The 25000-nt window shown below is 42.5% G+C and overlaps 3 protein-coding genes across 9 annotated transcripts in view; 1 reads left to right on the top strand and 2 right to left on the bottom strand.

The window, feature by feature from the left end:
* Window positions 1–8026, bottom strand: part of card11 (caspase recruitment domain family, member 11) — a 23876-nt gene extending 15850 nt beyond the window's left edge. The window contains exons 1-3 of one of the 4 annotated variants that reach the window (XM_083930597.1): window positions 7832–8026; window positions 1788–1868; window positions 81–280 (exon numbers count right to left, since the gene is read on the bottom strand). In XM_083930597.1, the coding sequence (XP_083786723.1) occupies window positions 81–270 (190 nt within the window). In that variant the 5' untranslated portion in view covers window positions 271–280; window positions 1788–1868; window positions 7832–8026. Of the gene's footprint in view, window positions 1–80; window positions 281–1787; window positions 1869–7565; window positions 7703–7831 lie in introns of those variants that run through there. The other 3 variants (XM_083930598.1, XM_083930599.1, XM_083930600.1) reach the window with 3 other exon arrangements.
* Window positions 8027–10716: 2690 nt separating this feature from the next.
* Window positions 10717–20927, top strand: ap5z1 (adaptor related protein complex 5 subunit zeta 1). Of its 3 annotated transcripts, none has more exons than XM_083932079.1 (18): window positions 10717–10843; window positions 11847–11984; window positions 12289–12469; window positions 12727–12877; window positions 13030–13142; window positions 13291–13465; window positions 14725–14766; window positions 15294–15434; window positions 15549–15586; window positions 16466–16628; window positions 16739–16917; window positions 16997–17139; window positions 17251–17369; window positions 17801–17928; window positions 18045–18142; window positions 18247–18370; window positions 18592–18806; window positions 18887–20927. In XM_083932079.1, exons 1-18 carry the CDS (start codon window positions 10803–10805, stop codon window positions 19137–19139), a joined length of 2442 nt encoding a protein of 813 aa, XP_083788205.1. In that variant the 5' UTR covers window positions 10717–10802; the 3' UTR covers window positions 19140–20927. The 3 variants fall into 3 exon arrangements, with proteins under 3 accessions (XP_083788205.1, XP_083788204.1, XP_083788206.1); XM_083932078.1 differs by having other exon boundaries at window positions 18238–18370; window positions 18887–20636; XM_083932080.1 differs by lacking the exon at window positions 14725–14766 and having other exon boundaries at window positions 18238–18370.
* Window positions 20928–20942: 15 nt separating this feature from the next.
* mmd2a (monocyte to macrophage differentiation-associated 2a) overlaps window positions 20943–25000 on the bottom strand; it is a gene marked incomplete at its 3' end in the record, with an annotated part of 14189 nt that continues 10131 nt past the window's right edge. For both annotated transcript variants that reach the window (XM_083932082.1, XM_083932081.1), the window contains exons 4-7: window positions 23548–23622; window positions 23359–23460; window positions 23107–23176; window positions 20943–21143 (exon numbers count right to left, since the gene is read on the bottom strand). In XM_083932082.1, coding sequence (XP_083788208.1) covers window positions 20943–21143; window positions 23107–23176; window positions 23359–23460; window positions 23548–23622 — 448 coding nt within the window. The remainder of the gene's footprint in view (window positions 21144–23106; window positions 23177–23358; window positions 23461–23547; window positions 23623–25000) is intronic.

Raw genomic sequence — 25000 nt, 5'->3', positions numbered from 1 at the left:
ATACGGAAGAAAATACAATATTAAAACTACTACAATGAAGACAAAAGCACACACACATGAACCCACATCCATCTACCTACTTGTGCGGTTTGATTTGGAGACCAGCAGCAACGAGTTGAGGATCTCATCCTCGTCCTGTTCATCCAGGACTTTGCACTGGCGGAGATAGGAGGTGAGCTTCGCCGGGGAGATGTTGCGACACAGTTCATAACGTTTGCACTCCACCTTCTCCCACAGCGCCTCCCCATCATCACACGTTCCGTTTTCCATCTCTTACGCCCTGAGAAGTAGTGAAACATTCTTCTGTTTATGTCATTTTGCATCATCATGACTGAATATAAGAGGTGCCACTTCAGTACGTGTTTTTTTTTTTGTGTGAGTGTGTGTGTGTGTGTGTGTGTGTGGGTGTGTGTGTGTGTGTGTGTGTGTGTGTGTGTGTGTGTGTGTGTGTGTGTGTGTGTGTGTGTGTGTGTGTGTGTGAGTGTGTGTGTGTGTGTGTGTGTCTTTGACTATGCATAATACTCAAAACAGATAACAGAGCTGTATATCCGTGTTAAGTGTTGGTGGAGAAACTGGCGTCTGCTGTTCTCTAATGCGTTTAGTTCGTGTTACATTCAAACGTGGAACAAAATGGTGAATGCAAAGAAAGCAGGAACAAAGACGTGACAAGACAGCATGTCTTAGTTTATATGTGGTTAGTTATCCGCAAGACTAAGAGAGAGATAAACCAAAACAAAACATGAGCCCTGACACATGATCTGTTCTGTTTTTTTAGCCGTGCCATTTCTGAGGGCTCTTACTCTTCCTGCTATAAGGGAAGGCTCAGGTAATTACAGTCAAAGCCAGATGTTGGCTGTAGTTACAGTTTTAGGTCCAACTGATAACATAGTCAGTCGTCCCTTTCTGTAGTAGTAACTTTAGGGAAATAAGAAATGCTCCTTTTTGTCTCCGCTGATGTGTCTGTGTTTGATTGACTGCAGCTGGAAGGTCTTTTTCTATCTATTCTTTTTCATTTTCCATAGCGAAGTCATGTTATACCGCCGTGACAGTCATCTTCAAGGTGACACTCGCTGAATTCTTTCATCAGCAACCAAACAGAGGAACGTCAACTGCACGGCGTAGTTTTGTGGGCTGCTATTTTGTGGGCTGCCAAATGACGGATTTGTCCTGTTTCGTACTAGTGAAGCTTCTCTCTGACCAATCAGTGGTCTGCAGTGTTTTAACTCCACTTTGTAGTATCAGCCCAGATCGCTTGGTTTCGATTGCCGGTGATCAGCTGATCAGTGCACTCCGTTCTTTCTCAAAGTGAGAAAGTCAGAATAGCTGCAGTTTGATTTCAGGTGGCCCATATGATTAACCATATATACAAGTTACATGAAAGAAAACACTCCATCTTAAAAATTCTGGGCACTGTAAAGTGTTTGTTGACAGACAGGCTTGCGTGTGTGAGTGTGTGTGTGTGTGTGTGTGTGTGTGTGTGTGTGTGTGTGTGTGTGTGTGTGTGTGTGTGTGTGTGTGTGTGTGTGTGTGTGTGTGTGCTGCAGCACTCATTTTAACAAGCCCGTGCAAAGATGCGCGTGCACAGATCACTTCTACACCACTGGATAAAAGTGTCTATTCTCCTTCACCATGTTGTTGTGGCGTACTACCACACGTCACATCCTGTTGAGAGTTACATCCAATCAGCGACGGGGCTTTTCTAAGAGTAGAAAAACGGCCCTGCTCTCCTACAGGGTAAAAAAACGGCTCACATGCAAATTAGGGGCGTTTCGGCGAGATAGACCCACCTCATTCCGGGTATTCGAGCCCTAATGGAAACACCTATTGGATCAACCAGGAAATCGCTGTGGCGGAGGCTTGATAGAAAACTGAAAAAGAGAGAGTCGGGTTAATAGTGCTGGGCCCTAACATGCAGTGGAAATGCGCCAAAAGTAAAGAAACGTATGCTGTGGCCTATATGTCATGGGCACACCGTCTGTTGTCAGTGGTACTGATGAGTCGAGAGCACACAAGCATCTAACAGGACCAAGCTGACATTTGCAGGTACGTTTACAATTTGGCCGAAAATGGATAGAGATACCAATGTTTTTTTTTGTCGTTGTTTATTTAAGTTCAGTTGTTACTGAAAAATAATGTTCATATTATTTATATCAATACATTTTTATAACTGTTTAGGGCATTCAGCATTATATGACACTATTAAACTCTGCTGACAACCATTAATGTTTAACCATCTTTCAAACGAAACCTTGTAACACATTCATTCATTCATTCATCTTCAACCGCTTATCCCGGGGTCGGGGTCGGCCGATCCAAGCTGACATCGGGCGTGAGGCGGGGTACACCCTGGACAGGACGCCAGTCTATCGCAGGGCACATAGAGACGAACAGAGACAGACAACCATTCACACCTAAGGGCAATTTTTAGAGTCATCAATGAACCGAACACATGCATGTCTTTGGACTGTGGGAGGAAACCGGAGAACCCGGAGAAAACCCACGCAGACACGGGGAGAACATGCAAACTCCACACAGAAAGGCCAAGGCCAGGATGCGAACCTGGAACCTTCTCGCTGTGAGGCGACAGTGCTAACCATTGATGCAACACAGTAAACATCTGCCACTGCAATCGGTGAATATCATCTGTAACAGCCAAGGTGCAGCGCAAGATGTGTGTTCATGTTTGTGAGTAATAAATGATTCTCTCTGTACTGTAATATCCAACATAAACACGGATAAACATCGACTAGAACTAGCATTATTTACAACTGACATTCCCTGGCTTTGTTATATTATCAGTGATCACTTTCATTGATCATTAGCCACAAAAGAGGCATGTGAAGCTTCATGAAGTAGAGTAGGGCTTTGCTCGTTTGGTTCCCACACATCCTCCACTTCATCCGTTTCCCTCATAAACAACATAAACTTTAACCAACTGACATATTTCCATTTACCTCTCCTTTTTTTCCATTTTTACTTTACAGAGACATACTTCTACTCTTTATCTTCCCCTACTCCCACTTGATTTCCTCTCTCTTATCATTTCACATTTCACAAACACAGACACACACACACACACATGCTGTCCGTGCATCTCTGGGATTTGCATGCCTTCTGGCCTCGTAGGTGTTATCCTACAATCCTGCTTTGTGACTTGCAGCCTACGGCTAGGCAAATCAATACTATCAGATGCCATTACTCATGTAAACACACACAATCACACACACACACCTTTGCATACAACGGTCATCTGCACCATGCACGTGAAAAGCTGTGCAAAGGATGCGTCGGCACCGTGAGTTTTACTGAATTTCAACACTCAACATTTGACTAATTTGACTGTCTTTCTCTCTATAATATCTTTTCATGTTAGACCCTCACACAGTCAGTGAACACCATCAATGATATGCTGCTTTTCAAATGCAGTCTGAGGAAATATTATATATATACAAATATCACACCCTCGACACTTGAAGCTATTATTTCTATCTACAGTGTGTATATGCTGCTACAGTCACTGCAGATGATGAAACCGCAAGCCCTCACACCAACTAACACCCATGCACTCATGCAGAAGTACACAGTGCAGGCAGGCAAGTTGAACATACACAAACACACACACACACACACACACACACACACACACACACACACACACACACACACACACACACACACACACACACACACACACACAGACCCTTTAAGTAACCACATACATGTTTCCTCTTCTCTCTTCTCTTATTTTGGATTTCATTACCGAGAAAGCTCGTCCTTACTTCCTCCTTTTAAACCAGATGTGAGTAGTAGCTCTGTGTCTCTAGTCTGTTTTAGACCTCTTAATCAGACACCTTTCTTTATAGTATTGTGGTCAGGGGAAGTTGATGTCTTTTTAGAGCACTGTGAGTGTGTGTGTGTGTGTGTGTGTGTGTGTGTGTGCGCGCACGTGTGTGTGTGTGTGTGTGTGTGTGTGTACGTGGGTGTGCACACGCATGTGCCCTCACATTAAACTGTGAATTTTCCCTTTTTTTCAGTAACTGCAGACTCAAACGAGACAGACACACTAACACAACAACGTACTGTCTCGCAGGATTCTGATGCACTGAGCAGCGTTATTGTTTCCACCCTGCTCAGTATTTGAACTGTTTACCACCTTGCCTCGCTCTCTTATACTGTACATCTCTATGACGAAGTTACAGCTGATGACATTAACACCCTGAAAATCAGTTATCCTGCCACTTTCGAGTGGAAATTCATACTCAATATAAAATACACCGTTTTATCAACTAAGGACGGAGTCTTCAACCAACTGAATTCAAACAAATTTCAGTTTCATGTGAGCACATAATGCACAGTGTGATTACATTTAAAGTGGACCGATTCCTAGTTTGAAAATGCATCATTGTTGCCAAAATCAAACTGTTGTAAAACACCACAGATATTTCATTCGCAATGTACTCTAAAGCGTTCCCGTGCACTTAAAAATGATACAGATTTAAACATTACATGGATTTTGTGGTTTATTTGTCAGTTCTTGACTTTGGCAGCACACTGTATGGCAGCACACTGTATGGTCAACTATGGCCAACTGTCAAACTGTCAAATGAAATTTCATGTGCTTTCAGGTCATCTGAAGTGTCAATACCTCACCCCAGATATCATGCTCATTATAGATGGTTTTTATATATATAGATACATGTTTGTTATTATATATGATGACAAACATGTGTAACTACTAATTTTCTATATCAGTCTGTTGGGACCACATTTCCAAGAAACCTATGTGCACATCTCTGATATAGACAAGAATCAAAGTGATACTTTTACATGATTCTTTAAGGAGAACTTACAGATCTGTCCGTTAACGGGGAAACTGAATTTTTTCACTCTTATTATTAAACATGTTACACACACAGGCCCGAAATATACACATGCACAGACAGGACCTATACATGCAATTAAGGAGAGATGTTAGAGCGAGGGGGCTGCCAGTGACCGGCGCCCCGAGCAGTTGGGGGTTCAGTGCCTTGCTCAACAGCACCTCGGCAGTGCCCAGGAGATGAACTGGCACCTCTCCAGCCACCAGTCCACACTCCATACATGGTCCACACAGGGACTTGAACCAGCGACCCTACGGTTCCCAGCCAAGTCACCTATGGACTGACCTACTGCCGCCTCGACTAAGAATCTCTGTATTGCAGGAGAGCCTTATTAATCTGCGCTTCACACAATTCAAAATCAAATCTGTGCGTATGAACATGTCACGAGAGAGAACAAATGACTGTTGAGATTAACCCTTTAAAGGATAAATACAAACACTGAGTTTACACAGACCTACTGACTGCTGCTATTAATCACACCATGCACTGTCACTTTATTAGCATCACTCACTTTTCCACTTTGACGTGTCATTTTGTCTTTCAGTTACTCTTTATTTGTATGCTATTCTGTTTAGCCAATGCACCTGCTATTATTCACGTGTGTTACTTCTATACTCATACTTGTACTGCAGCAACAAGCTCATTTCACAGCTGGGGATGGATAAAGGTGTATCTTGTCTTATATTATCTTATCTTATCTAACCTTTTTTTTAATTTTCTTTTCTGTTCTTTAAAGACAAGAAGCCAAATGATTTAAAAAATAGTACTACTTTGAGCTTTCCGAGAGAGCGTGACGGGTATGAATCCAGTTCCAGGCATGACTGCGTATTTAAAAAGTGTACTAACTAATTAAAAAATAATAACAATACGTGTTCTTATGTATTCTTTCCTTATGTTTCCACAATTTAGCAGCATTATCTATTTATCTTCAGGTCTACCTTTTTTTACTGCGAAGACATCTTGCAGGACTCTAAAAGAACAAGTTATGCTACCCTTGCAGCTCGCCTTGCGTCCTCACAGCCTCTGCAGCCAATAACTAACATTAGTTCACGTGTTTGTGTAATCTAAATTCTTTTTCTGCACTTCGTTTTGATTATTTTAAATACATAAGAAATACATAATAATGAATGCTTTTGCTGCTACTACTAAGCTAAGTTAGCAGCCTCAAGATAAGTCGATAATGTTTTGTATTGTTGGTTCAGTGTTTGTAGAGGAGACGTCTAAGTAGATTTAAAGATTTACTTTCTTGTTGGTGATGGAGGAGAATCCATGTTTACCGATGGTTTAGTGGAAATGGATAATGATCCCTGTTTTTTTTCCCATTATGCTGATGTTATTTTCCGCAGTGCTGCTAATCTAAACGCTGTACCTAAAGGTGTTGCACAGATTGTCTTGAGACGACTCTATTCATATAATGACCACTGTCACTTTGACACCGCAAGAGAAGCCCAAATGATCTGTGTGACATAATTTCCTCTTTGTTTTCTTTGAAATACCAAACATACACAAACAACAAAGTGAGCATCATTGTGACCCGAATCCACTACACTCTCAGCCAACCACAATTATATTCTGCACACACACAGACAAAGTAAGAAGAAGGGGGTGATTGTGCCGCTGACCCACAGACTGTAAGTGAATGAGTCAAGATTAAAGTGCAATCTAATCCGACATCAATAAGTGCACCAAATTCTTTGAACTTGTAGAGAATGTTTAGCTTCTTTATACAGCACATACAGTTTATGTTCTTATGTTCCTGCGTGTTTCTGGAGCACATACATGCTCGTGTTTTTCAAGGTTGAATATATGTACATTTCAGTGAGGCAAGGCTCAGTGATCCTATAGAGGCTGTGTCCCAGGCTTACTGTTACTGGACTGGGCTGGGATTGGCCGGCCAGCAAAGCTGATGGGCAGATATGTTTGGCTCAGGTGTACAAACCGTCATAAAGCCTCCATTGTCCGGCAGAATTGCTAGAGCTTATAGGAATTTGATATGTGGGCTCTGTACGCGCAGAGAGGGGGACCAGAGACGAGAGATCCAGCCCCTCTAAATGCTGATATATGCAGTTAAATCATTTAAATCCTGCTCAAAAATAAGCACTATAATATCATACAGAAAAGAGGTATTTTTGATATTTTTTTATGTTCCAGTTTGGGCCGTTTTTAGAAGTTACACTGGCAGCCAAGAGTAACTAAGTTGTGTAAATATATATAAATATTGAGAGTTTTCTGCCTAATAATGCACATTGGTTGTAAGGTGGAATGAAAGGATTGTTTTTCTCTTGCACGACTATAAAAAAGCAAGTCATTCTTTTGCTTTGCATAGTCATGTTGCAACGTATTTCAGCAAAACAATGATATTTGAAACGTTGAGATCAATGCAGTGGTAATGAATGAGCCGAATGCAATCACATGAACAGCACACATGAACCCATCTCCCTCACTGGACCCCATTGTCTTCTGCACCTGCTTTTGGAATCCCAAACATTTTGTTGATGCCTGATACTGGCCCGGTGATGACAGAGGTGTAACTGTGGTGTTGCCAAACTAATAGCTCCCTTCATTGACAAGCCAACCAGATGTCAGTGAAGGCAATAAGTTCATAAACCGCAGGATGTGCTGAAGAGCGCTTAGATAAACAGAGTGCATGTGCCAAACTGATTTTGAGAAATGGGTTTAACTCACATGCACTTATTACAGTTCTTCTTGCAGCCTCGTTGACTTGTGTTTGGACAGATGTGTGTTTTATGACACACTGTGACAGGCTGTCACCGCTGCAGATCCGGGGTGTAGGTAGACTGAGATCATTTATCGGCCTCTCGATTTTTTCCATTCAAGCAGCCGCATGTTTAAAGAGCCTGTTCGGCCAGTTTTTATATTTAACCGAACTTATTTCCTTATGTCTGAGCAGATCCACACTTTCATGCGTAAACAACAGGTATTTTGCCTACCTGAGATGCAGCGCGTCTAAGTTGTCCAAAGAGTGCAAGGGAACTCCTACTTGGCAAAGGTGTCGTAGCCTGTTTGTTGGTCTTGTTTTTTTGTTGATGTCTTTTTTTAACTGGTAGGTTCACCATTAATCCAGATGCTCAGGTTGTCTCCATTTATCCAAAAAGACGGGGAGCGCATGAGGGTTGTGGCCCCGACTGACTGTTTGTGTGTGTGAGAGAGTGTGAGAGAGAGAGAGAGAGTGTGTGAGAGAGAGAGAGAGAGAGAGAGAGAGAGAGAGAGAGAGAGAGACAGAGAGAGACAGAGAGAGAGAGAGAGAGAGAGAGAGAGAGCGGGGGCGGGAGGTGTGAGCTCGAATGGAAATTGGAAATAACAAGTTCACAGCAGAGAGAGAGGTGAGGCGGAGAGCCACCCTGCAGCCTGTGACCTGTCGCACTCTGTGATCTGTCTGTCCTACGGTGGCCAGAGAATAAAACAACATGCATTCAGTCACCTGGAGACGCATTTATAACTTTATAATTGGTCAGCATAGCCTCTTTATTCCTTGTTTCATTCCGATGGATGATAAAAGTTTCCGTCTATAGCATCCTTGTTCAGTCCTTCTGCTGATATCAAGATAACAGGCAAATTATTTATTGGAATATGAAAATGAACTATTTGTACTTCCCTTTTGGTATTTCCAGTCATGCTATTCTACTTTTAACTCCATCCTTAACAGCTGTAGTGACTTTACAAAACACACGATGGTCTTATAAAATATGATGCACTAGGATGTTATAGGTTATTATGTACAACGGTAAAATGATGCACCAGTAATAACAGTACAATAATAGCCAATGATATGCCTATACAATAATAATAATAATAATAATAATATGACAATCACAGGGGTCATTTTCTTTGATTATACCTCAAGGTGTACATTGTGATAATATCCTACCTTGTAATAAATGTGATAAGTGATTTTATTTACACGGTGGTGTAGGTGTTAGCACTGTCGCCTCACAGCCAGAAGGTCCCAGGTTCGCATCCCGGCCTGGGCCTTTCTGTGTGGAGTTTGCATGTTGTCCCCGTGTCTGCGTGGGTTTTCTCCGGGTTCTCCGGTTTCCTCCCACAGTCCAAAGACATGCATGTGTTAGGTTAATTGATGGCTCTAAAATTGCCCGTAGGTGTGAATGGTTGTCTGTCTCTGTTCGTCTCTATGTGCCCTGCGATAGACGGAATAAAGAGGCTATGCTGACCAATTATAAAGTTATAAATGCGTCTCCAGGTGACTGAATGCATGTTGTTTTATTCTCTGGCCACCGTAGGACAGACAGATCACAGAGTGCGACAGGTCACAGGCTGCAGGGTGGCTCTCCGCCTCACCTCTCTCTCTGCTGTGAACTTGTTATTTCCAATTTCCATTCGAGCTCACACCTCCCGCCCCCGCTCTCTCTCTCTCTCTCTCTCTCTCTCTCTCTCTCTCTCTCTCTCTCTCTCTCTCTCTCTCTCTCTCTCTCTCTCTCTCTCTCTCTCTCTCTCTCTCTCTCTCACACACACACACACACACAAACAGTCAGTCGGGGCCACAACCCTCATGCGCTCCCCGTCTTTTTGGATAAATGGAGACAACCTGAGCATCTGGATTAATGGTGAACCTACCAGTTAAAAAAAGACATCAACAAGAAAACAAGACAAACAAACAGGCTACGACACCTTTGCCAAGTTGGAGTTCCCTTGCACTCTTTGGACAACTTAGACGCGCTGCATCTCAGGTAGGCAAAATACCTGTTGTTTACGCATGAAAGTGTGGATCTGTTCAGACATAAGGAAATAAGTTCGGTTAAATATGAAACTGGCCTCACGCCCGATGTCAGCTGGGATCGGCTCCACCATCCCCCCGCGACCCCGACCCCGACCCCGGGATAAGCGGTTGAAGATGAATGATTGCGGTATTAAAGTCTTTTTAAATAGACATGGCCATTCTGCATCATAACTTTTGATACTTTAGCATTTTGTTTCCAACCCCTCTGTACTTTTTACTTGGGTAAAAATCTGATGACTTACAGTGGTGGTTTGGGATTCTTTAATAGATCCTTTTCTACCTCAACAGTGGGGAATCATTTAGAGTCTATAGACGCAAGGTAGGTCTATCAAAAATGGAAATAGTAAAGCATGACCTATAACAACAACAGCAAAAAATAAACACGAAATGAAATAAAAAAAAACACAATTAAAAGCAGTAGCAAAGTAGATTAAAAAAGTTTTAAAAAAAAGAAATAGATAATGTTTAAAGTTGTGAAAAAGAGCTCAGCTGTAAGCACATGAAAAGAGTTTTTAACCTGATTTTAAAAGTGCTCACACTTGGGGCTGATTTCAGTTCTGCTGGTAGTTTGTTCCATAACAATAAACTGCAATTGTTTTATTACAATATTAGACTATGACATTGTTAAAAAGAAAATTAAGTAAAAACGTGAAACCTAAGCCTGAAGACTTAAAATGATGTAATAGTCCAAATAATCAGAATCAGAAAACCTTTAATGTCCCGCAGACGGGGAAATCCTTTTGTCACAGCAGCAACAGAATATTACAGGCAGGGACATATTACAAAATAAGATAAAATAAGATAAAAGATTTAAAAATAAAAGCAAAAAAATTCAATTTAAAAAGGTGAGAAATAGAAATATGTACATATTCACATGATATAGTGAAATAATGGGGGGGGGGGCATTAAACACGCTTTTCTGTTATAATAAATGCTTATTTTACTGGTTGTAAAATATAATCATCGCCTTGAGATTATGGTGTCACTCACTATGATGAACATTAGCCGTGTGAGTGAGGGGAGACACCATCTGGACGCAGCTGCAGCTTCTCCTTCAGTGAAGGCGGAACTAAAGTCACGGTCATGTGATTCCAGTCAGGACTCGATTAGCGAGCGCACTGTTTACCTTCCGCTGCACTCGGAGGAGTGAGCGACTTTCTCTCAGCATGTACTCTCACGGCTCAGAGAGTTTAATTAAACAAGCAAGGTAAGAAAACATAAAAGAAGAAGTGTCCCCCGTCACCTCCGGCTCTGTTCTTCAGCCGTGTCCCGTTAGCATTTCTCTGCTAAGCTAACCAGGCTAAAGCTAGGCAGCCTGTCAAAGCCCTTTAACGCTTTATGTCACTTCAACTTTTAATGTTTTTTAATGTTTATGCGCATTTTACCTTCAGGAGAGCCTGGTTTACGGCGGTGTGTCGTCGAGAGGACGGCGAACACTTGTTTTAGTCATCACACATGTTGTGTTTTAGTAAAATAACGCTATTTACTGTAAAATGGACAAATAAGTGTTTAGTCTAAAACAGTTACCTGTCACATTACCTGTCACAGAGACTGTAACAGGTAATGTTGGGTATTAAATCACTCTTTTGTATTTTATTTTTTTTTACAGGTAAACGCCCTTAAGGATTGATTCATGATCAAATATGGACTTTATTAATATTTTGTCAAAATGTCAGTTAGTCTCGAAGTTAGTCTTAATTCCCCTTTTTTCACTACTCTGTATTATTTGCTATTTTTTGTTTTTTTATTTATTATAAATTCTGAGTGAGTTTATAGTTTGAATACTAAAATATATCAATACGTTTTATTTTTTTGATTACACTATAAAAATGGGCAAGAAATTATAATTGTAAAAATCGTATTTTGTGAGATACGTGTAAACTTAAGTTAAAAAATTAGTTGGGTTTGGAAAAAAATAATGCTAATAATAATAAAGAAATGAAATGAATAAATGTATGAGAGAGGAAGCTGTTAAGTAACACTGAATTGTGAAGTAGGACTGGGATTAAATAAATGTATACTTATTCCCACTTAGACATGTCAAAAAAAGGAAAGAAAATCAAATCATCATGTATCTCTATGCTTTTTAGTAATATCATTATTTTCTGTATGACCTTTTCTGTTCCCTTTTTTACATGTTTGAAATACATTTTAAATCAAATCAAAGTCTTTACAGAGGGAAAAACAGCTGCTCTGTGTGTCTCTTCTAGGGAGATTCAGGAGCCTGAGCTGCACAAGTTTTACAGCAGGTTAGTCAAACTGCTCCAGGGGGCGGATCTCGGCCATGAGACTGTCGACTCCCTTCAGAGGCTGCACCTCATCCTTTATGCAACCAAATACACCAGAACGTAAGACCTCCAACCTACACCTCCCATACATCACGCAGGACCACCTTTCCAGTCACCTTCCTGTCCTCTTTCCCTTCACCTTGCTCCATCATTATCCAACTCCTTCCACTCCTCTATAGCTCTTTCATCTGAACCCCCATTTACTGTCTTGTGGCGATCTCGCCTGCCCCCTCAAGCACAAACACACTTTATTGACCTTCACCTTCCCAGTCATCAATACTCTATTTCTGCTCTAAACTCTTTCATATTCAGTGTTATTCATAACATTTCTGCTGTACGTCTCCTCTGTTGTCATCGAACACAGGTTGCCTCCAGAGCTTCAGAGAAGGATTCAGTCTCTCCTCTCCTCATCTAAGGAGCAGTTTCAGGTGCTGTGCTCAGCTGTGCTCAGAGAGACACTGCCCCTCTCTGGTCAGGAAGTGAACGACAACCAGGAGAACATCAGTCAACTGAACTGCCATGCTGCCGCCCTGCTGCTCTCACAGGTGTGCAGTAGTGCATATGTCGTGTTTGGCTTCATATTTATTTTAAGATATATTTAAGGATGTTGGCGTTTAACGATGAAAGAGTTCTATAAGTAATAACAATTAAACTGTGTGCGTGTGCGTGCGTGCGTGTGTGTGTGTGTGTGTGTGTACACATTATTCTTGGATTTAGCACACAGTGGCATGTTAACACATAAAGGAGCTTGTTTTGTTTTAAAATGACCTAAACAATGTATCAACAACTTAAAACCCAACAGGCCAGATCCAGGGCTGATGTGTCATCTCTCTGCGCTCAGCTCATCCGCGGTCTGGAAAGCCGACCATCAAAGGGGCCACCTCACTCTCTCCAACACACACTGCCAATCCTCAACACCATCCTCACACACAGCCCCAAGTGCCTCACTGAAGGTAGCAGACAGACAGAGTGGGGCAAAGTTCCAGCTAATTTAAAGCAAAGCTAAAATAAAAAGTTTAAAAAAAAGACATTTCATCAGTGATCAAACAATTCCACGTGCCCATAAATCAGCATCCTTTGTCCTTCTCTCCACCCGAACTTACAGATCACGTGACCCTTCTGAATAAAAGGCTTGTCACGTGGTTGCGTTATGCTAGCATCACGCAGGGAGGCGGTGCTTCCTCGGGAGGATTCTTCACGGGGCCCAGGTCACGTCAGGTAAACAGCCACTTTCATGTACTCTAAGCTTTAAATGATTTCACTTATGTAAAGAGTGATGAAGATAAAGTTTCTTTTCAGTTCTTTTTCACATCAAGCTTAATTTTGTCCTTCTTTCCACCCGTATTGTGTTTGTGTTTTCTACCAGCATGTACCTATAGCAGAGGTGGACGGGACGGTGTCGGGGGAATTTTTCACTGTGCTGTGTGTGGGCCAGGGCTTCACTGAGGACCAGTGGATGAACGTCTACTCCTTTTCCATGCTTCGCCATTGGTTCCTCACCTACCACTCTGTTTCCAATGGCAACAGCACCGCTGGCACTGGTAGGACCTTCCCACCATTAAAAAAACAAACAAAAATAAGCTTTTGTCTTCCCATGCCAGAGAGACTCATTTATTCATGCCATAGCTACAAAGTACATCGAAGGAACATTAGCCTCAGAGTATCAACCTCGAAGGCTGTAATTCATTTATAGAAGTAAATCTGTTATCAGATTTTGAAATTCAATAGCTTTTTAATTTCAAAATCCGGTGACACAGATTTATTCCGCTCTCAGCTGAAAGTGTCCACTTAACGGGTCATTCGTTAAACCCAAACACCGGTAAGGAGAGAAAACGTTCGTCAGAGTAGTGATGTCTTCTAGTTTGCACAGTTTCAGGAGACCTGCAGTGGATTCAGCCCGGTCCACTTGACATCGGGTCGGTTCATGTCAGTGTTACTGAGACTGTAGGCTGTTCTAATGTCTCATTCTGTTGCTGGTGTCTGTGCTCACCTTTCCTATCATTTACAGAAACATTAACCTACTCAGTACGCCTGCGCCGACGGGAGTCACACATGACCATTGGTCTTTGCTTCTCAAACTACGTCACAGTTGCATTTTCATCAGCCCACTTTAAAACATTTCCTCGGGGGAGAAACCCCAGAACCCCCGTCTGAAAGGGATTCTGACTTCTGGGCTACAGCGCGGTTGTTTTCATTAGCTACTGATGCGCCTGGAAACAGGTCAGGTGCATTATTCTGCATAGAAACATGTTTTATGCTTTGCAGACCTCATAATGTTGCGGAAAATCAGCGACTATTTAATAAGGAAAGTATCAGATTTAAGCTTCAAATATAATCTTAAAAGGTATTCAAACGTGAAGATTGACTGTTCAAAACGTGTAAGTATCATAAACGTGAGTCACAGATCTTATTTTCTGACATAATCCGTTTTGGATTATGCGAACCAGCGCGATGCTAAACTTACATGTTTTGCCGTCAGCCCTGGCGTACTTACTGATCACAAATAATAAGGGTGGAAATAATAATAATAATAATGTAAACAGTGAGTGATGTTTTGTAGGGAACTGTTTTGGTACTTGGGCTGTGGGTGACATAACGTTAGTTCAGTATTCAGTGGCTGGGCACTTCATGCACGTATTACTTGACGAGTTTGCACGTTTCGGCTCTTGTGTGTGCTCATGTACCGCAAAGTTTTCGCTCCCCTGCCCGTTTTCCGCCCAAAATTTTGGCCAGAAAAAACCCTGCATATCATCATATCGGCAATCTCAGATGACCTGCTCTGTGTTTTCAACATCTCTAGCAAACCGGCTACAGCTCAGCCTCTCCCACTCCTTTTCTAATGGTAAGCCAAGAGTGAGCTTGTGGACTTTCCCTGCATGCGTAAATCTTAAGAAGCTGTAAATAAGCTAAACTCTTAAATCTACTGTTTAACTTCGGGGTGGCACAGGTCAACTCACAACACTTGACATGATCATGACTCACACGACTCACCAGAAATCCTGTGACCTGATCTTAACTTCCCTTTGTCTCTGAGTCTATAATGAATGAATCACTGTAACAAATGACTAATAAACAAATGACTAATAAACTAACAGTGACCGCATTCAGATGTTCATTCATATTACCACACTAATCATGCATTTGGTGAGTATAGTATGAGGAGGAAGCCAGATTCATACTTTCTGATGTTCGTGGTCTTTATGCCTAATTCGATCAAAGAACATTGTATCCATGTAAATATCTAATGAATCTTAATTCTTTGCGATGTTGTATTTCCAGCTTAACGATGATGATGATTATGATAACTTATCATTTCTTTTCGAAGGTTTTGAGTCGTGACCTCTCATTCCTAACCCCCCTGTGTTGCAGATGACCGGTCGGAGGTGGACGGATCGGTGGTTTCCATGGTTTCACTGACTTCCTCCTCCGGCCGATTGCTGCCTCCAAAGGAGCGTCTGAGAGAGGAAGCTTTCCACTACTGCCAACGCGTCATCGAACAGAGCGATCGCAGTGAGTGTGTGTGTGTGCGTTAAACTGTGCGGTGTTGTTTAACGTTCTTTTGTATCTGCACGTTATATACTATCTTGTGTAAGTGTGTGATGTGTATTCTTCTCTTTGTCTCAGAGGCAAACAAAAGGACGGATACAGACCTGCAAAAAGCGGTGAGCCAGTGTGTCATTTATTGGCACAGTTATATGAACATATACAGAAGTACATTCATACACACAGACTGGTTCAGTCTCTAGTATAAACACGCCTCCACAGACACATCCTACATTTGTTCCTAGTCCTATCCACTACGTGTATGGATGCTAATCCATTTCAAACACTCTTACTGTAGTATTGAAACAACCTGACCATTATTAATATTAAGGGGGGAGGGGGGGGTCAACCTTAAAGCAATTATAACCTTTCTGGCATTCTTACACTTTTATTTTGTAATCTTAAAATGATCCTAAAACGCGTATGGCACGCTAAAATGTAAGTAAGAAATCCACCAGGTGTTGAAACCTCCTACTAGCGAATGCGGGGTAGGTCGATCTCATTAGTAGGAGGTTCCACTTTGGCAGGCATTCCAGTGCATTTTACCTTGTTGGAGTGTCAAAAATTCGGAATTCCCATGGCACTCGAACACAGCGTTTCTCTCTGAACGCACGTGTTGGGGGAGAAGGGAGCATCAGAGGTCAGGCAGGGGGAAGAGGGTGGAACTTTGGAGGGAAGCGCTGTGAGACATGTAAGAGAGGTAAGAATTGCTTTTTCAAGAATTTTCTGCTTGGTGTATATTTCTCACTTCCAGTGCATTAGCAATATTAACAGTAGTGTAAACTTGTGTAGTGTGTAAAGAGAATTTCTTATGTTATCACTTATCCACTGTACACCTACACACGTCACGGCTGAATACCAATGTAATGTAATTTATTTGTGACTAAAAAGCCATTGTGGGAAACGTGATATTGACACATTAACGTAAAAAAGTAAAACACAGCGACTTTGTAAACCAGAATTTATACAGGTGCCGTGTGTCCTGATTCCTCTCTTAGTGTCTGGTGGAGGCGGTGTGTATCCTGGACTCTTTGTGTGTAGAGGAAGCCTCGCTGGTCTACCGAACGTTCCCGGCCATTAAGGCGCTCTTCGGTCGGATCAGTTCAGACCTGTCGTTTGCCAGAGTCCTGCTGCCCATAGCTCAGTTCTACCTCAACCACGGTGAGAATCGAGTTCTTTCATACCAACAGCTCAGCGGCTTGATTCATGAATACCGAAAGCACTTGTATTTTAAAACCCACTAAACATGTACTTGAATGGCGTCCGTCTAGGCGAGATGGCTGCAGTGAATTGTGAGAGCGTGTGGAGGCTGGTGTTTGACCGGTTCCCTGCTGAGCTGTTCAACGACCACTTCCTGGCACATGAACTTCTGCGCTTACTTCGACTGAACCTCAAGAGCCTGCAGCTCCGAGTCCCGCAGTACACACGCTACTTTCCAAACCTGCTGAAGGTGAATATACAGAGATCCTCTTAAGTTAATGTTTTACCAAGCCTACCAAAGCTTTGTTTCTTTCTGTCTGTCTCCGTAGTTCTTAGCATGGGACAGCCCAGCAGTGATGGATGACTTTGTGGACCTGCTGCCCTCTCTGGTGACAGCTGGATCTGCAGTGGAGCTTCTCCACACTCTGCTGGACCTGCCCTGTCTCTCTGCCACATTGGTCTTGCAAGTCAGGTGCATGCACACACATTAGAGCAAAACCGACTAAAAAAATGTCCAAACTGCCTTCCAGACTGATTTGACTATGTTCATATTATTTACCACCATCTTACTGGGTCGCTACAGGTCGACTTGTTTGCCCATCGCTGAGCCCGGCGGACGTGGCCTCTTGTCAGCTGATGCTTTTCGAAGCCCCTCTTACCGAGGACTTTTCCTCTTCATGCTTCGAGGGCAAGCAGGCTCAGGTAATCGCAGTTGGGTTAGTTGCCTTTGGATAGAGCTAGGTGAGCTGTTTCACCCTGTTTATTCTAGTCTAGGCTAATTGGCTACTGGTTTTAGCTTCATATTTCCTTTACAAACATGAGTGTTATCTATCTTCTCAGCTATGAGCAAACACACACACACATTTCCTCAAACAATTCCTTTTAAAGATAGGTGTGTAAGAATATGGTGTTTGAAATTTTTTAAGAAGTTGTTATTCATGCCACAATGAATATTTATAATAAATAATAAATATCATGGATTTGATGTGGATTAGCTATGTCATAAAATAGTGTATTTCCATGCTCAAGAGATCTCGACTTTTGTTAAAACCAAAGGTTGGGGGATAGCAGTCTGTAAAGGTTGGTCTTTGTTCTGGAAACATAGCTGATCACTCTCCTTTCTCCCTGCACAGGCGACACAATTGATCGACTGAGTACGCTCCACGAACTGCTAGCCGAGGCCGCTGATTGGCCGAGAGTTGTTCATTGTGCCAAGACTGTCCCCGTGCTGTTGCACATTTTTTTCAACAAGGTCATAACGGTGAGGAGATTAAATGCTCATTACAAAGGAATTAAAACGGCATCCTCTTTACATTAGAATGCTGCAATTAAGTTTCAGCTTGTTAAAAGATATAATGCACGCATCTGTTTTTCTAGGTAGCCGACGAGAAGGTTTTATCCCACTTGATCCTTGTGATGCTGGAGAGAAGCAGCCTCCTCCTCAACATCCCAAAATACAATGAAGAGATATACAGGTATACCCCAAAAACACACAGTGGAACTAAAGTGTTACTCTGCTATATGTCTTCACTCAGATCTCCTCACTGGCTGCATCCCTATCTCTATGCAGGGTGTTCAGCAGCCAACTGCTGAGGTTGTGCAAGCTCCACCCGTCTCTGGTAGTGGACCAGTCTCACGAGCTGCTGGAGTTTTCTGGAGTCACAGCCAATGTCTACAGCAGAGAAGAAATCTACATGCATGTGGTAATGAAACTGTGTGTCTGCCTGAGACAGAGAGGAGGATCCTGCTGGTTTAAGGAGGATACGTTTTCCATTTTGTGTATTTTGGATCATGTACAGATCTCAAGCTTTTTTTTCCCAATTCTCAGCATCCTTTCCTGTTTCTTGAAATATGGCAAAATATCACACCATGAAATGTGCCAAAACCTGACACCGAGATACTATTGAGCTTGTTTGGCTTTCAGGTTCGGGTGCTGGGAGAGTACCTCTCCGTGTCATATGACTCTCGCTGCTCTGTGAGGCTCATCACTTCCTGTTTCGAGGCGATGGAGACGGTGCTGTTTGAGATCACTTCATCCGCCCCACCACCCGGAGCAGATTGCCCTTCCCCCAGGGTCATCACCACTCTAATGAGCGCTCTGGCTAAACTGGCGTCAAGATCACACGACCTCATACCCCGGTGACAGCCATACACAAACTTTTTTTTTTACTCATACAGTCATGTGTAATGTCATTTAACTGTCTTTATTTCTATTTCAGGGTGTCTCTCTTCTTCTCCAAGCTAAGAACGGTAACAAGAGGAGGATCAGTTGCCTGGTGCTCTGATGAAGAGGACCTTGTTACCATAGTAACGCGAGCAGAGGAGTTGTGGTTGCTGCTCAAGGCCCCTGGAGTGGCTCAGAGCGTCCTGACCCCACCTCCACATGTCACCACACCCCAGTGGCACAGAGACACCAATTTAGCCATGCCCCTACGACTGCGGGTCCTCACCAACCTCACACACTCACAGTGAAACACACACACACACACACACACACACAAACACACACATACGCACACATACATCATTTTGAATTCGCACTTGGAGATTTCTTAACGGAATGGGCTGATTTTTGCACATTATTTTTGTAAATAAATGAAATTATTTGATTGAAACTTAAAGTAATGTAGAATTATTGGCATCCACAAAATCACAGACCCTTCCCAGTATATTACAGCGTCTCTTCTTTAATACAGTGTTAATACAATTTCACAAAATAGATCATCTGATTTAAAAAAATAAAAGCTCACTTCCTGAGTAAGTGCTGTTTTTCTGCAAAAGAAGACATTTCTAGTACTATAGGTTAGACAAAACCTGCAAGTGTGAACAGTGCTTGAAGGAGTACAAAAAAAATGGCATATAACATGCTCATGTGTTAAATCTGTCATATTCTGAGGAATTCTACTTTATTCAACACTGTTGCTGATAAACAAGTGCTCAAGGATAAGTGTGCACCAGTTAAACAAAACAACTGGCAACTATAGTCCTACACAAAATAACCAATGCATACAGCCTTGACATCTTGTGAATTACAGTTAGTGTTGCATTAGCTCTAAATTAGACTTTCCGTCTTTAAAAAATAATCACATTACAGTAAATTATGAGAATTCATTTTAAGGCAGGTTTAAGACTAATGTAAATAACAACAGAATCACAGTTCGGGCCAGTTCTACTATCCTCAACGGCTGACTTTTATCTGGAATAAAAGAGGGTCAACTGTTTATCCATATCAGTGTGTCACCCAGCCAATAAGTGGTGACCTTAAGTCTGTCTGCAGGTTGTTTAATGCAGTCTAAATAACCTAAGATAAGTATGTTTGTTTAAACCAGTGGCACCAAAGTGTGCTGTTGGTAGAACCAACTGTCAGTGTAAAGTAAAGTAGTAGCACCGATGTAAAGGATCGCCTCTGTGGTCAATTTTGGCCTGTCACTTAGTTGGAATATGGAATAGGTGGAGTACAAGCCCAGGATAGTTTAGTTTGTGTTATGGAGATGTGTGACAGAAGGAATAGTTCTACAGTTTATGTGAATATTTCATTTTCAGCAGAGGGTTAGATGAGAAAGTTGATGCCACTTTCATATCTATACGGTAATTATGAAGCAACCACCAGACGCTGCTTAGCTTAGCATAGCATAGAAGCAGTGACTGAAAACCTCACAGTGATGACGTTGCTCTTAATTTACATATTAAACCGCACACAAAAAACGCAGCTTGTCGTGTATACACTTCATTTTTGTACAAACGAGTGTTAATTAGTGCTTTAGAGGTTCTGATTGGCTGATTTTGTTATCTTTAGACAGATTCAGGCGTTTTCCACTCTCTGTGCAAGGCTAAGCTAACCTGTTGCTGGCTGTAGTCATGTACCAATCTTCTCTCCTAACTCTTGCCATGAAAGTGAATAATAATTATTTGTCACCCTTTTTGTGCAAACATCTCCCATGAGGTGATGAACAGAAATGCAGATTCATACCCAGGGCTGTTACATGTATTTGTGATAATAACATGTTCTGTACAGAAGAATTAGAATCCTATATTTGGTCCAGTCAGACTGAATGTACATGTATAATTAGCACGTTGAAATTACTTTGAGTTCAACAGTGAGAGTGTTTAGGTCCCAGGGTTTCAGCCCCAACTGTGGAGCATGTCAGCACCATCTCTGTGGTTGTAGCCTCAAGAGTCAGGGTAGTTGTATTTAAAACACAGTGGTCTCATGACTGATTTTATTTAAGTCAGTCACCTGTGTGGAACCATGTGACTTCAGGTGAGAGCGGCTGGTCACCTTGACGTCTGCAGCAGTGGCCCAGGTAAGTACAGGTACCTCCAGATGGCGTAATAATGAATGCATGCTCCTGCTGCAACGAAAAGATGCCAGATGGCGTGGGCGAAAGGGACGAGGCCATCGCTCTTAAAGAAGACCACGCCCACCACATAGAAGACACCTCCCACTGCCAGTTCACGCACACCTGTACGCTCCACCTGCAAGGTTTAAAAAGTAATTTAAGTGGAGAGTTGGTGGAGTAAAAAGTTTGAATTAGCAGATGTACAGTGCTGGGATTAAGTCTGACATCCAGCGCGTCTCTCACACACCAGATGTCAGGGCCACTTTTGCTATCGCCGCTATCTATTGTTGCTCCACTGCAACAGCCGGGGTTTAGCGCCCATGACAATCCCGATTGGTTTACCGAAATACAAACAACCCAGTGTTTTTTCACCTGTCCCAGAATGATAAGTCATGCTCAAGTGCTTTGAATTAATTTAAAAGGTGCTTTATTGTCTCAAAAATTAAAAAAAAGAAGTGATAATACTTTTTAAAAATCCAATTGTTGTTCCATTTTTTTAACCCAGGAATTTAAAATGTATATAATGTGTGTTTCATATTTTTGCCAACCAGTTTTCAAAGCATCCCTTTTTTTGGTTGAATCAAAATGTGAATTAATCTGTGACAGGAAATGCTTTACTCTCTTTACTCCTGTTTCATTGAAGTTTGCAAACAGTTTTAGAGGCCATCGGCTTTCGTAGGTTATATCTTACAATAACCATGAAGTTATTACAAAATTAGATTTCTGATCCATTTTGAAAGTTAAACATCTTCAGTCGTAATGATTGGGCTTGAGGCTGAGAGCCGCAGACAGAGCAACAGCTGCGACGCCAAATTGGGCCAGGGGCCTGAAGGCAGGAGGGAGCATTGGCCCCTTCCCTACTTCCCACCACGCCACATGTGGCCCTCTTGCTCGGAGCCACCCATCTTCTACCCCAGACTTCATTTACATCTTCACTACACACCTGTGCACAAGTTTTGAGACACACACACGCACACGCACACACACACGGTGAAAACAATACCAGCGTTAATGTTGCGGCTGGTAAGCATACACGTTGTAAAATGGTGCCTACCTCATATCTGAGAGGAAGTCAATCAAAAAGCATATACTTCTGGAAAATAGTCGACAGGTACGTTACAGTGACTAGATGTGTAGGTAATGGACTAAATCCCTTCAGACAGAATGAGTTTAATGTGGGGACATGGGGTAGAAGAGTTTTACCTCAGGACGTCCGTAATATAAAGGGCCAATTCGCACAGGATTAAGAAATCCCTGTATTCTACCAGAGGTGGAAGGTGCACTGTTGTCACCTCCGTCACCATGTGCACGCTATGTATCTTCCTGATATCACAAAATCAAGTTAACACAAAGCTAAAGGACAGAATTGAAGTGTGCTTCTTCAAGCGACTCCATGCTCAAAAGAAATGTGGACACAACGACTTTTCAACGGAACTCCATTGCTAGACCAACAGCCTTGGTCCTTGTTAACTTCCTGTCAGCTGTTGTAATTCACATTCACTGCAACAGGAAATAAACTAGGACTATTTTTGGAATGTTTATGTTTACATCTTTGAAAAGGTCCATTGACAGAATATGAACGTACGTTTTACGGAGGGTCGTATTTGGACGGGATGTGGAGTTTGCATGTTCTCCCCGTGTCTGAGTGGGTTCTCTCCGGGTTCTCAGGCTTCCTCCCACAGTCAAAAGACATGCAGGTGTTAAATTGCCCGTAGGTGTGAATGGTTGTCTGTCACTGTTTGTCTCCATGTGCCCTGTGATAGACTGGCTTCCTGTCCAGGGTGTGCCCCGCCTCACGCCCAATGTCAGCCAGGATTGGCTCCACCCCCCCCCCCCCCCCCCCCACCCCCCCACGACCCTAATAGGGACAAGGTTGAAGATGGAGGTATGGATAAAACCTCTGGTAAAAATGACCTTAACCCACGTCCCCGCATTAAACTAATCCCATCCAAATAGGGCTTAAAACAAACAGCACCACCTGTTTGGTTCTTTATACTGACGGTGTCTGATTCCCACACAATAGCAGGAAGCCTGCTGCAGCGGAAGAAGGCTCACAGACTTTTTTTTTTTCTTCATAAGCGGAGAAAAACTACGCTCACCATAGACAGGATGACCAAAGCAGGAACGACCCCCATGGCCACATATCCGAGCAGCTCAGCCAGCTTGTACCTGCAGGTAGAAAACAGAAGAAAAGTACTACACCTCCAATCTTTCTATGTGGTTGTATCTCGCTTCAAACATCAGCCCAGTGTTTTGCTGTAAACACGTGAGGACTGAAGTTTGGTTTCAGGTTAATTGTGTCAACCCCCCGTGGGAACAGAGCAGAGAGACACTAAGAGAGACTGTGTTACCTCTCGTGATAAAAGAAGACATACATGGATCCTATACAAGCCATAACCCATATCAGCCAGCGCATGTGGCACGCCCAGGGCCCCAGCTCCCTCAGCATCAACCTGAGGAAAACACATCGGTACATTCACTTTCTGAGCTTGTTAACCAGCTGCGTTATCTACCAGACCGCGTGTCATGTCTTGACCCACCAGGGAGAATAGGAGGCAGCTATGAAGAAGTAGATGGCCATTCTGTCACACATGTGGAAACGCTGCTCCACCTTCCTACACACAGACAAAGAGAGGGATAGCTCATTTCTAAATCATGACAACCTTTATGTTATTTTTAGACATGAACTCGAAACTATACGGGACCAAACCTGCAAATACCTCACAAAGCAAAGACTTGAGGGACCAAGGAAGCTTACAGAGTGGCAACCTCAGTACATGACAGGGTCTCACATTTTAGAAGGCAAATCTGGTTGTTGTGAAAACACAGACACACACACACACAGACACACGCACGCACGCGCACACACACACACACACACACACACACACACACACACACACACACACACACACACACTGTCCTTCAACATATAAAACCGTGCTTGTTGTGTCTTTTCTGATGTGTGTGATTGTGTGTGAAAGGTCGGAGGAGTTGTTTAATAGTTGGAATCTATTCACCACTTTTTTTGTTCATAAAATCATGATAATCATCACAAACTTGGCTTGTTTTCAATAGTTCAGGGTTACACAAAAATTCAACTGTATTCATTTTGTTCCCTGTACATGGATGACTGAGTTAGCTTGATTTAAATGCTGAGGATTTAACATGAGCCTGGAGTTGGACCTTGGTTTGGACCTTAAACGAGGTTGTATCTCCAACCTGCAAATGTACCGGATTGTTCAGTTAGCTGCATCATTAATGGGACTTTTTAGTGGAACAACATACAGGTATGAGCTCATTTTTAGATACAAATGATTAAAACAATAAAGAGTTCAATCCTCATACTTAATAAAGTAGTCCAGTCCAAATCAATTAAGAATCAACATTCCACCTTAAACGTCATACAGTTGGGATACAGTTAACAAAAAGGCATCAACTCCACTAAATGTTTCTGACTGTTATTAGACCAACTAGAGCTGTGCCCGCTCTGATCAGGCCGATAGCTTGGCTCCTGGTATCGCTGCTTGCAGTGTTGCCGGGGGGGGCGTGCCCGTTCTGAGCATGTGACTGTTCCGACTGCATGTCCGTTCAGAGTGGGCTGATTGCTTGCCCCCTGAAAGCACTGCTGCACAGCCACTCATCCAATCAACCTGGCACTCGACACTGCGCTCCCTTAGGTCCTCAGCAAACCATCTGCCAAGTGTGAGGTCGATTGGATGAATGGTTGTTCAGATATGTGAAGGACAGTTATACATAGTGTACACACACAGAGATTCATTCATTTATAGTTAGATGATGCTGCTATATCACCAGGGCAAATGGCACTAAATTTCCAAATTTTTCAGACATCACATCTACACATGTTCACCAAATGTGGTGGCAGTAGCACAAAGGAGTCAGGAGATATGACATGTTTTGTAGTATAAGCTCTGACCAAAGCATTAGTGCAAACTTTGAGGGGCCGCTATACCAAAACTACAGGGTTGATTT

This window comes from Echiichthys vipera, assembly GCF_963691815.1.
Source record: "Echiichthys vipera genome assembly, chromosome: 17".
In the NCBI taxonomy this organism is placed as follows: domain Eukaryota; kingdom Metazoa; phylum Chordata; class Actinopteri; order Perciformes; family Trachinidae; genus Echiichthys; species Echiichthys vipera.
The sequence above is the reverse complement of the archived record's forward strand: the minus strand, read 5'-3'. Positions and strand labels throughout refer to the sequence as shown.

Coding starts and splice junctions, on each gene's coding strand:
- ap5z1 (XM_083932078.1), top strand. CDS start 10,803: ATGTACTCTCACGGCTCAGAGAGTTTAATTAAACAAGCAAG. Junction 14,767..15,293: donor CTCCCACTCCTTTTCTAATG/GTAAGCCAAGAG, acceptor CCTGTGTTGCAG/ATGACCGGTCGGAGGTGGAC. Junction 18,143..18,237: donor TACAATGAAGAGATATACAG/GTATACCCCAAA, acceptor ATCTCTATGCAG/GGTGTTCAGCAGCCAACTGC.